A 10,341-nucleotide genomic window follows, 5' to 3' on the forward strand; every position below is an offset into this window, starting at 1 on the left:
TCTTGAGCCTCCACAAGCCGAAATCATTCCTTCTAGTGAATTTCTCCATATCGAATTTGGCGGAACCCATGGTTATCAAGAACCAAGGCTCTGATACCAGTTTGTTGTGAAAATTCGATCAAACACCAGAAAAACAGAAGACAAGAAGAACTTTATTGATCAAGAATGACTTTACACACAAGCCTTTGTTTGTTTTCAATAAAGTTCTTCGTGTCTTCTGTTTTTCGGGTGTTTGATCGAATTTTCATAACAAACAATTACAAAGACTCTCATTGCTATAGCTTTCACTTGAGTATTATCCCTTATATAGGCTTATTTCACCGCTTGTTATAATGACACACTCACATACCACTAACAGACTATTGTTCTTTTATAATCCATGTGCTGTTACCACTTGTTCACAACTGTCCTCCACGTCAACTCTCACATGACTAATGACTGGGTTAATTCTAACAATTAGTCAATCAGCTAGCAACCAATGTCAAATTTTGGAATATATTATAGTTTCCTTCTATATTTGTACCTAGTATAAGATATATAAATTTGACGGTTAATATAGGTGTACAAAGGAAATTACTCAGAAAATCTCTCTTATTTACAAATCAGGATCAAGAATTATTCCACAAATCACTCAAACTAAATGTCATTTACTCAGTTGCCCCTAGTCCACATCAGATCCTAACTAACTCTTACAACAGAATTTCTACCCAAGAAAAAAAAAAAATCTTACAACAGAATTTTCTGATTGACCAAGATAGTTGCTGCCATGCACTCTGGAAAACAGGCTCATTAACTACCTGCTATTTAAAGGCAGTACGAGTACTATTACAACTTCAGATAAAGCATTTCTTCATCAAGTCGAGAAAGAAGAAAGAAAACTCTCAGTTCTCAATCATTCCTTCTTGTCAAAGTTTTCCAGAATTCGTTGAAGACAACGATCAAAGTACTTTCCACTAGCAACAATTCAAGTCGTCTTCCTTTGTGATATTCTCAGGCGCTTCAGAAAGCTATGGAGAAGAAGAAAACTCCAAGAACAAGACCTTTATTTTTCCAAGAATTTGGTCAGGAAGCTAGAGGTATATTTTCCCTCTCTCTCTCTCTCTCTCTCTCTCTCTCTCTCGAATATAATACGAATTGCATAAGATTGACCTTTTTCGTATAATACGAATTGCATATGATTTTCTTTCTGTCCTCCAAAACTAGGCCTTAAAAGGGATTGGTAACATGACTTTAATAATACGGCTTTAAGTTTACGCCCTTCTATTTTTCTTTCAGATTTCAGTTTTTGTGATAAGTTTCTTCATTGCGTTATTTTTTTTAATTTTCTCAAGTTTGAAAGTTGAATATTCTTCTTTACGCTAATTTCACTAATTTCCATTTTGTTGAAGACTTGCTTAGAAAGGGCTACCTCCGCCAAAACAGGAAGCTGATCAAGGTCTCAACTTGTTCTACTGATGGCTTGGTATGTCGTTGTCTTTTTTTTTTTTTCTTCTTCTTTCCTTTTTGTAAAAAGTGCAAAAATAAGAACAGTGACAACCAATTATTACAAGTTGTTGGTCATATTATATTGTATGTAGAGGATATACACATTACAGACCCCAAAACTGGCTCATACAATTCTTTCCAAACATAAGGGGAAAAAAAAAGTTATACTTTCTTTTTGGTTACTCATTGGTACGACAATATTTCATTCTAATGCAATATGTTTCACATTTTTTTCAATCTAGACCATTGAGTCATCTTTGTTTGAGAATCGAAGTGGATCGGCTTCAGCTATCAGGGCAGTGTACGATGAGAAGGACAAGAGTATTGCTGCTCATTTTCGTTCAACAAGATTAAAAGATGTTGATCATATGTTTGATGATGTAAGTACTTGATCTTCTTTCTTTACAATCTAAAGTTTTTGGAAGAAGCTGCAGAACATCCCAAGTTACCACACAGCTCAATTTTAACCGTTTGATGATGAAAAGAAAGGATTTTGAGCCATCAAAATTTAGCTGAGAACGTCATTTTCGTCACCGGTTGAAATCCTTTCTTCGCATCATCTAGTGGCTGAAACTCAAACTGCATGGTACATCTCAAATTACATTTCACAAAAAATAAAAATAATTACAATTATAATTAAAAAAATCTTAACGCTGCCTGTTTGAAATATCACTATACAGTCAGAAATTTCAGTACGGGTCGCTAAAGCTAGAGAGTCTCCTCCGCCATCGGCAAGGCCTGAAATCTCATTATACTACCCTGAGTACCAAGATTCTGGTACCTTTGTTACCAATGTACCATCCTCAGTTCTATCTTTCATTTTTCTTTTTTGGTTGTCGTTTGTCAAGGAAAGACTAACTGTGTTGTGATGCATTTTTTGCACACTTGTTATAACCATATGTTTTATTTCACATTTTACGTAGTCTTCAATTCAAATTGACTTGCTCCTCCGTATTTTTCAGCTCAAACTTTGGTGTCTCCCCCATCGAAACGCTGCGGTGACCTTCTTCGCTGATATGCCCAAAATCTGCCGCAAATATAGTATGTCAGCAAGCATTGGCACTCCAGGCATTGCATTTGGCATGCAGGGAATGTTGGGACTCCCATTCATCTCAGGAGGACATTTCACAGTGTGGGATGCAGGCATTCAAGTTACAAAGTCCGCTTGCGATGCCTCTATAACTTTGAGGTATATAATATATATAATGTTATATAGTTTGAAAATATTATTTTAGATTTCAGAAATTTCTCTATATATAATATTCAATTAACCATGGTTTAGACTACTATATTAAGAATGCGTTTACTAATTCATTATAGATTTTACTATAAAAGATAAAAAGCTTTGGAAAGAAAAGAAAGGTAAACGGGGAAGGGTATCAAGCATCTGATTTTTTTTTTCCCTGAAAAATCAAGCACGTGTTTTAAGAGTGTGCTGCCTATTGAGAATAAGAATTGCATTATTATTTAAGTAAACACATAAATTGGAGGAAAGGGAACTCTTTTTTTTTTTTTTTTCTTTTACTGGATAAACAAAAAAAAATTTATTTAAGTAAAAAAAGAAAGTTCTCACAAATACTCTCCCTATTCTCTTCCTACTTATGTTCCTTGATATACCTGAAGCTCTTAGAACACCTGTTTTTTATTTTTATTTTTTTTTCCTCAGGTTATGTTGTACCAAGAAAGGCCAAATTGGCTACAACAAGGGTCACTGGCTTGAGGCATCATATGTTCATTATATGGACGAAGCCAAGAAGATTTCTGCAGGAGTAAAGATGACTCTAAATCTCAGAACAGGACGAGGGAGATCAACAATTGGCGGATCATGGGTAGGCGAGGATGATCGGACGGCTGTGAAGGCCAGATTTGATAACCGCGGGATACTTAAGGCTCTCCTGCGTCATGATATCCATGATAATGCACGTTTATCAATCTCTAGTGAATATGACGTCGGAGAGGCCTCGGGACCTAGATTTGGTTTGGCTCTTGTTCTAAAGCCTAAAAATTGACATTCCGTGGTCTTGTTCTAAATTCAAGTCTCAGACGCAAAGAGGCAAAGATGGATCCTCTTGAACTATTTCTATAGTAGTATTATAATTTTCTTTTTAGTTTCATGAGAAAACTAACTTTTCTGCTCTTTTATCAATGTTTTCTTGCTCCGGCATGTCTTAATACTTCGAACATATTCATTTCACAAGTATGGTGTGTTTCCAAAGTCCGAGTATAAGTGAATATTTCATTTATCATCCACCCAAGAGGCAAAGAGGAATCCTCTTGAACAATTATTTCTGTATTCAGTAGTTTCATAAGGAAACTAACTTTTGCTGGTTCATTTTCAATCATTTTAACTTCTGTATGTCTCAACAGTTCAAGCAGATTATTATGTTCTTCTCTAGAAACTTTGACCACAAGTATATGATCTATTAAAATTACACATGATGACAGACCCCTTTATTTTAAATGTAGATAGCTATGTTCTAGATCTTATCAAACGACACCTTAATTACCATCTACAAGTGCTTTATTAAGTGACACCATTATGTTTTAGAGCAAGATACCAAGTGACCAACTCACACAACTGAATTTAGATAGCTTAGTGTCCAGATTTTTTTAAGAATAGAAAAGAGTTTACTTTTACAAGTTTTAAAGCTTAAAATTTATGATAACCAATATATATATAACATTTGAAATACATTGAAACACGGTTTACTATGGAAACAACACATCAAATACTTATTGTGTGGCAAATATAGCAGTGACATTTTCTTTGGAAATGGTATAACCAAATGTTTGGTGCCATGTTCAATACGAAAAATTAACATTGTATTAGAGAGTGATTTTCTAAAAAAATTAACAAATTAAAAAATTTGACCTCGACACATTAATTTAGCATTGTCTGGAGATGTCAAGAAGAAAGAAAGCAGGTCTAAATTCGTTGTTAAGTGTCATCAGAGCTTGTTTGGTAGGTGAAAAACGAGGACCTTTTATGGATGTTCCATGACAAGCCGTCATAAAACTATGGCATTTACTCAATTGCCCCTAACACACATCAGATCCTAACTAACTCCAACAACAGCCTTTTCTGATTGGCCAAGAACAAATCCATTAGTTGCTGATATAGCACTCTGACATAACACCCTTATTAACTAATTACCTGCTATTTAAAAATAGGGATTTAAAGGCAGTACGAGCACTATTACAACTTAAAATAGAATTGCTTCATTAAGTCGAGAAAGAAGAAAGAAAACTCAGTTCTCAATCATTCCTTGTGAAAGGTTTTCAGAATTCGTTGAAGACAACATGAAACTACTTTCTACAGGAAACAAGTCAAGTCTTTCTTTCTGATATTCTCAGGCACTTCAGAAAGCTATGGAGAAGAAGAAAACTCCAAGAACAAGACCTTTATTTTTCCATGAATTTGGCCAGGAAGCTAGAGGTATATTTTCTCTCTCATATCCTCTCTCTGCTATTTTGATAAAATATATTCCAGATGTTATATATTGCGAATATGAATATAATGAGTATATTGGTTCTATAATTTGCTTGAGAAGAATTACATTTATGAAGATCACCGGATGTGAAAACAAGAATGATAAACTGATTTTTGTTATATTGCTTTTTGATCAAATACAGAGTATATATATAGGACTAGAATCTCTAAGTAGCTCTCTAGAAATCTGCCTATACAATCTCTATGATCTGTATACACCTATACAATCTTCTGTACAAGGTAATAAAATCAATTACAAAACCGTTGACTATCTCAACACTCCCCCACATGTTGGTGCATAAATGTCACATGCCCAACTTGTCTAAGAACTTTGAGAGCACCCAATTGGATACTCCTTTGGTAAGGATATTAGCTAACTGATCTTCTGACCGAATCTTTGGTAGTTCCACAGCCTTTTCATCCAGTTTCTCCTTAATGAAGAACATATCTACCTCGACATGCTTTGTACGGTCATGTTGAACTGGATTATGGGCTATATCGCATGCTGCTTTATTGTCACAGTATAACTGAATTGGTTGCTTTGGGGGGTATCCTAGGTCCTGTAAGAGAAATTTCCACCACATCTTCCTTAAGGTTGTATACAAGAGTTTGAATTTCCTCAAGATACTCCCTCTGAAAGTCAGACTTAGAGAAATACATGGTATCTTCACAAACACCAACGCAGTAAGTTAATGCCTCGAGCCTTGAAATGTGCCTTTGTTGGATATGCTACTCATCAAAAAGGATACAAATGCTATCATCCCCCTATTAAACGCATGTTTATTACTATAGATGTTATCTTTCATGAAGATACCATGTATTTCTCTAAGTTTAACTTTCAGGGGGAGTATCTTGAGGAAATTCAGACTCTTGTATACAACCTTGAGGAAGATGTGGTGGAAGTATTTGATCAAAATGTAGGTGATTTGGATCCTAGTAGTCAAAACTTGGATGTGAGTGGTGATACCCTACACAACGACACAATAAGCGTAGAAGTGGATGACTTGGAATCTAGAGGTCAAAACTTGGATCTAAGTGGAAATAAGCACCTAGGAAGCCAAGAAACTTCTGAAAGTGAGCCTGAGTCTCTCCCAATTAATACACCAAACCAATCGTTGTCTGAGGATATTTCTTATATAGTGCCTGAGTCATCCAGTAGACAGTTACCACAACGCCTCACCAGAGGTATTCCAAAACCTACATATGAACCTTGTGAAAAATTGAGAAAGAACTAGAACATTTCTCATTGAATAATGAATAACGAAAATAAGTTTAAATAGGAGGAGATGCCCCAATCGATTCCTCAAAACAAGGAACTGATAAACTAAAACAATATCTCTAATCCTAGTAAAGATAACAAATAGGAAAAATAAATGAGAGGATCAAGTAAGTCATTATCCGAATCTCTTTATTTTTAGAAACCAAAAGACTAACTTAACCCTAGTAATTTAAACACCGAATTTCCACACTCCCCCTCAAGCTAGGTTGTAGATGTTAAGTAATCCTAGCTTGGAGACAAGGTCTTCAAACGTCTTCCTAGGCAAGGCTTTAGTAAGGATGTCTGCAGTTTGCTGACTTGTAGGGACATGATGGAGTGATATGGTGTTGTTCTCGAGCTTTTCTTTAACGAAGTGTCGATCGATTTCCACTTGCTTGGTTCTATTGTGGTGTACTGGATTCTTGGCTATACTGACAGCTGATTGATTATCACATAACACCTTCATAGTTCCTGGAATAGGGATTCCCAGCTCGTAAAGTACTCGTTTCAACCAAATTCCCTCACAGATTCCGTGTGCAAGGGCTCTAAATTCTGCCTCTGTTGAGCTTCGGGACACCACCTGCTGTTTTTTGCTTCTCCAAGTAACAAAATTACCCCAAACATAAGTACAATATCCAGAGGTTGATCTTCGATCAGTTACAGACCCTGCCCAATCTGCATCAGTAAATATTCTAACTTCCCTGTTTGCTGTTTTCTGGAAGTACAGACCCTGTACTAGTGTCATTTTCAAGTATCTCAAAATCCTATACACCGCTTCCATATGTTCTTCTATTGGACTGTTCATGAATTGGCTTACCATACTTACAGCAAAACTGATGTATGGTCTGGTATGGGGCAGATAAATAAGTTTTCCGACTAACCTTTGATATCTTCCTTTGTCAACGGACGCACTATCATCGTTGCTTCCCAATTTTGCCGTAGCGTCCATAGGGGTGTCAGCAGGCTTACACCCTAGCATTCCTGTTTCTTTCAAGAGATATAGTACATATTGTAGAATATTTTGGAAGAGAAAATGCTTACTTTCTCATTTACTGGACGAAGAATATATACAAAAAAGATAGGTCTGTTAAGATCCTCTAAACACGGAAAAATCTGCCTAACTAGGGTAACTATATCAGAGAAATATTCTCCTAACAATCAGCCCTAATTTACTTCAATATACACGGTTTCTATTTATAATAAAATACAGCTAACTTCTAGAAGATTTTCTACACTCCCCCTCAAGCTTGGCTGGCTGGGCTGTATATACTCATCATGCCTAGCTTGGAACATAGTTCTTGGAAGTTAGTACGGTGGAGTGCCTTTGTTAGGATATCTGCAGTTTGATGCCGTGTAGGAACATAGTTGAGTGAGATTATTTTGCCTTCAATCTTGTCGCTGATAAAGTGACGATCTATCTCAACATGCTTGGTCCTATCATGATGAACTGGATTCTTTGCTATGGCTATTGATGATTGACTATCACACCTCATGTCAATAGGACCTTCTGCCTTAACTTTAAGTTCCTGCAAAAGCCTTTTTAGCCACATTCCTTCACATATATCTCATGCGCCAATGCTCTAAATACGGCCTCTGCACTGCTCCGGGCAACGACTGGTTGCTTCTTGCTTCGCCAAGTCACTAAGTTTCCCCAAACAAATAAACAGTAACCTGACGTCGATCTTCGATCTGCGGACGATCCTGCCCAATCGGCATCTGTGAATACTTCAACAGTTATGTTTGTGGCTTTCTCGAATAACAGTCCTTTGCTTGGATCTCTCTTGAGATATCGTAGGATTCGATACACAGCCTCCATGTGTTCCTTTGAAGGGTTATTCATGAACTGACTAACCACACTTACTAAGAAGCCAATATCTGGGCGAGTATCAGCAAGGTAGATTAGTTTTCCCACAAGGTGTTGATATCTACCTTTGTCTACTACTGTACCATCTGTTCGCACTCCTAATTTTGTATTTGGATCCATAGGAGTGTCAACTGGTTTACACCTTACCATGCCTGTCTCCTTGAGTAGGTCCAGGACATATTTCCGTGGTGACACTGAGATACCTCTACTTGATCTAGCTACTTCCATCCTAAGGAAATACTTCAGGTGTCCAAGATCTTTGATTTCGAATTCCCTTGAGAGTAGCTTCTTTAGGCAATCCATTTCTTCCCAATGATTACCTGTGAGAACTATGTCATCAACATACACAATCAGGGCAGTGAGTTTTCCATCAGTAGCATGTTTGACGAATAATGTATGATCGGCTTGACACTGAACATAGCCATCCTTCTTGAGTACTCTAGTAAATCTGTCAAACCATGCCCAAGGAGACTGTTTGGGGCCATACAAAGACTTTCTGAGTTTACAGACTCTGTTGGCAGTTGAATTGTCTTCAAACCCCGGAGGTATTACCATGTAAACTTCTTCCTCGAGGTCTCCATTTAGGAATGCATTTTTTACATCAAGTTGGAACAGAGGCCAGTCTTGGTTTACTGCAATGGAAATGAGAAATCTAATGGTATTTAGCTTGGCTACTGGAGCAAATGTTTCTTGGTAGTCTATTCCATATGACTGAGTAAACCCCTTAGCCATGAGGCGAGCCTTGAACCTTTCCACACTACCATCTGCCTTGTGTTTCACTGAGCATATCCATTTACATCCAACAGCATGCTTTCCCGAAGGCAGAGTAGTAATCGTCCATGTTCCATTCTTCTCAAGTGCTCTTATTTCGTCCAAAGTGGCAGCCTTCCATTTGGGTATTTGTAAAGCTTCATGGATGGAAGTGGGTACCCGGACCTGGTCTAGCTTGGACACAAAAGCTCTGTAGGTTGGGGACAACTTCGCATATGATAAATGATTGCGAAGAGGGTATCGTGTACATGGTCGAATTCCTTTCCGCACTGCAATTGGGATATCTAGGTCTAAACTAGGGTCTGCAAACTGCTCAGACACAGGAACAGGAGTAATTTCAACCTTACCTTGCGTATTTTCACTGGAGGTTGGAGCCGAGGAAGGGTCCTGGTTATGCTGAGTTTGTGCAGGTTGCAGCTGAGGTTGTTCTTGGCGACGTTTTCTCCTTGAGTAGACATTAATGTCCTTGTCTGTTGCAGTTTGATTTGGACCAGGTCTGGGTTCTGGAACAGGGCTACCTTTTTCTTAACCATTTTGGGTTTCAGGGTTGACACGACCAGATTGGGTTTTAGGGTCGACACGAAAAGACTCGGTTGACTCAGTGAGGAGGGGCTCAGTTGACTCATTGAAGAGGGGTGTTGTTCCTGCTGGTGGCCCTGAGGCATATAGAATTGGAATTCTGGAACTCTCTGAATCATTTTCGAGAACCGCTTCACCCCAGAATCTTTTGGGAACATTTGAGGTGAAGAATATATACAGAAAAGAGAGGTCTGTTAAGATCCTCTAAACACGGAAAAATCTACCTAACTATGGTAACTATATCAGAGAAATATTCTCCTAACAATCAGCCCTAATTTACTTCAATATACACGGTTTCTATTTATAATAAAATACAGCTAACTTCTAGAAGATTTTCTACACATACTTCCGTTGAGAAACCGCAATACCTCTCTTGGATTGAGCTACTTCCATTCCTAGGAAATATTTTAGATTGCCTAAATCTTTGATCTCAAACTCCTTAGCTAGAAAACTTTTGAGTTTTAGAATTTCTTCATCATGATCCCCAGTTAGGATGATGTCATCGACATACACGATAAGTATTGCTTTCTTCTTTGATGGTGATTGCTTAACAAACATGGTGTGATCTGGCACTGATTGTACCCAACCTTTTTTACTGCCTTAGTAAACCTGTCGAACCATGGTCTTGGTGACTGCTTAAGTCTATATAAGGACTTCTTGAGTTTACATACCTTATTGGTATTAGTCGGAGTTTCAAGTCCAGGAGAAATTTCCATGTACAATTCTTCTTCAAGATCCCCGTTGAGGAATGCATTCTTCACATCCAGTTGACAGAGAGGCCAGTCAAAGGTTAGATGCTAGTGAGAGTAGTACTCGAATAGTGTTAAGTTTAGCTACGGGTGCAAATGTCTCCTGGTAATCAATCCCATAAGATTGTGTGAAACCCTTAGCAAC

The 10,341-nt window shown here is 37.6% G+C and overlaps 1 protein-coding gene across 2 annotated transcripts; it reads left to right on the forward strand.

Moving 5' to 3' along the window:
• Window positions 1-1,574: 1,574 nt before the first annotated feature.
• Window positions 1,575-3,734, forward strand: LOC21387198 (mitochondrial outer membrane protein porin 2). Of its 2 annotated transcripts, none has more exons than XM_024175592.1 (4): window positions 1,575-1,865; window positions 2,166-2,279; window positions 2,448-2,674; window positions 3,152-3,734. In XM_024175592.1, the coding sequence occupies exons 1-4, from the start codon at window positions 1,854-1,856 to the stop codon at window positions 3,492-3,494; spliced, it is 696 nt and encodes a 231-aa protein (XP_024031360.1). In that variant the 5' UTR covers window positions 1,575-1,853; the 3' UTR covers window positions 3,495-3,734. The 2 variants fall into 2 exon arrangements, with proteins under 2 accessions (XP_024031360.1, XP_024031362.1); XM_024175594.1 differs by having other exon boundaries at window positions 2,166-2,262.
• The last annotated feature ends 6,607 nt before the right edge of the window (window positions 3,735-10,341 follow it).

This window comes from Morus notabilis, unplaced genomic scaffold (genome assembly GCF_000414095.1).
Source record: "Morus notabilis unplaced genomic scaffold, ASM41409v2 Scaffold1728, whole genome shotgun sequence".
Lineage (NCBI taxonomy): Eukaryota > Viridiplantae > Streptophyta > Magnoliopsida > Rosales > Moraceae > Morus > Morus notabilis.

What these genes read in the sequence shown, in the direction of transcription:
- LOC21387198 (XM_024175592.1), top strand. An exon ending in CTGGTACCTTTGTTACCAAT is followed by an intron (nt 2,280 to 2,447) that starts GTACCATCCTCA and finishes CGTATTTTTCAG; the next exon opens with CTCAAACTTTGGTGTCTCCC. An exon ending in GATGCCTCTATAACTTTGAG is followed by an intron (nt 2,675 to 3,151) that starts GTATATAATATA and finishes TTTTTTCCTCAG; the next exon opens with GTTATGTTGTACCAAGAAAG.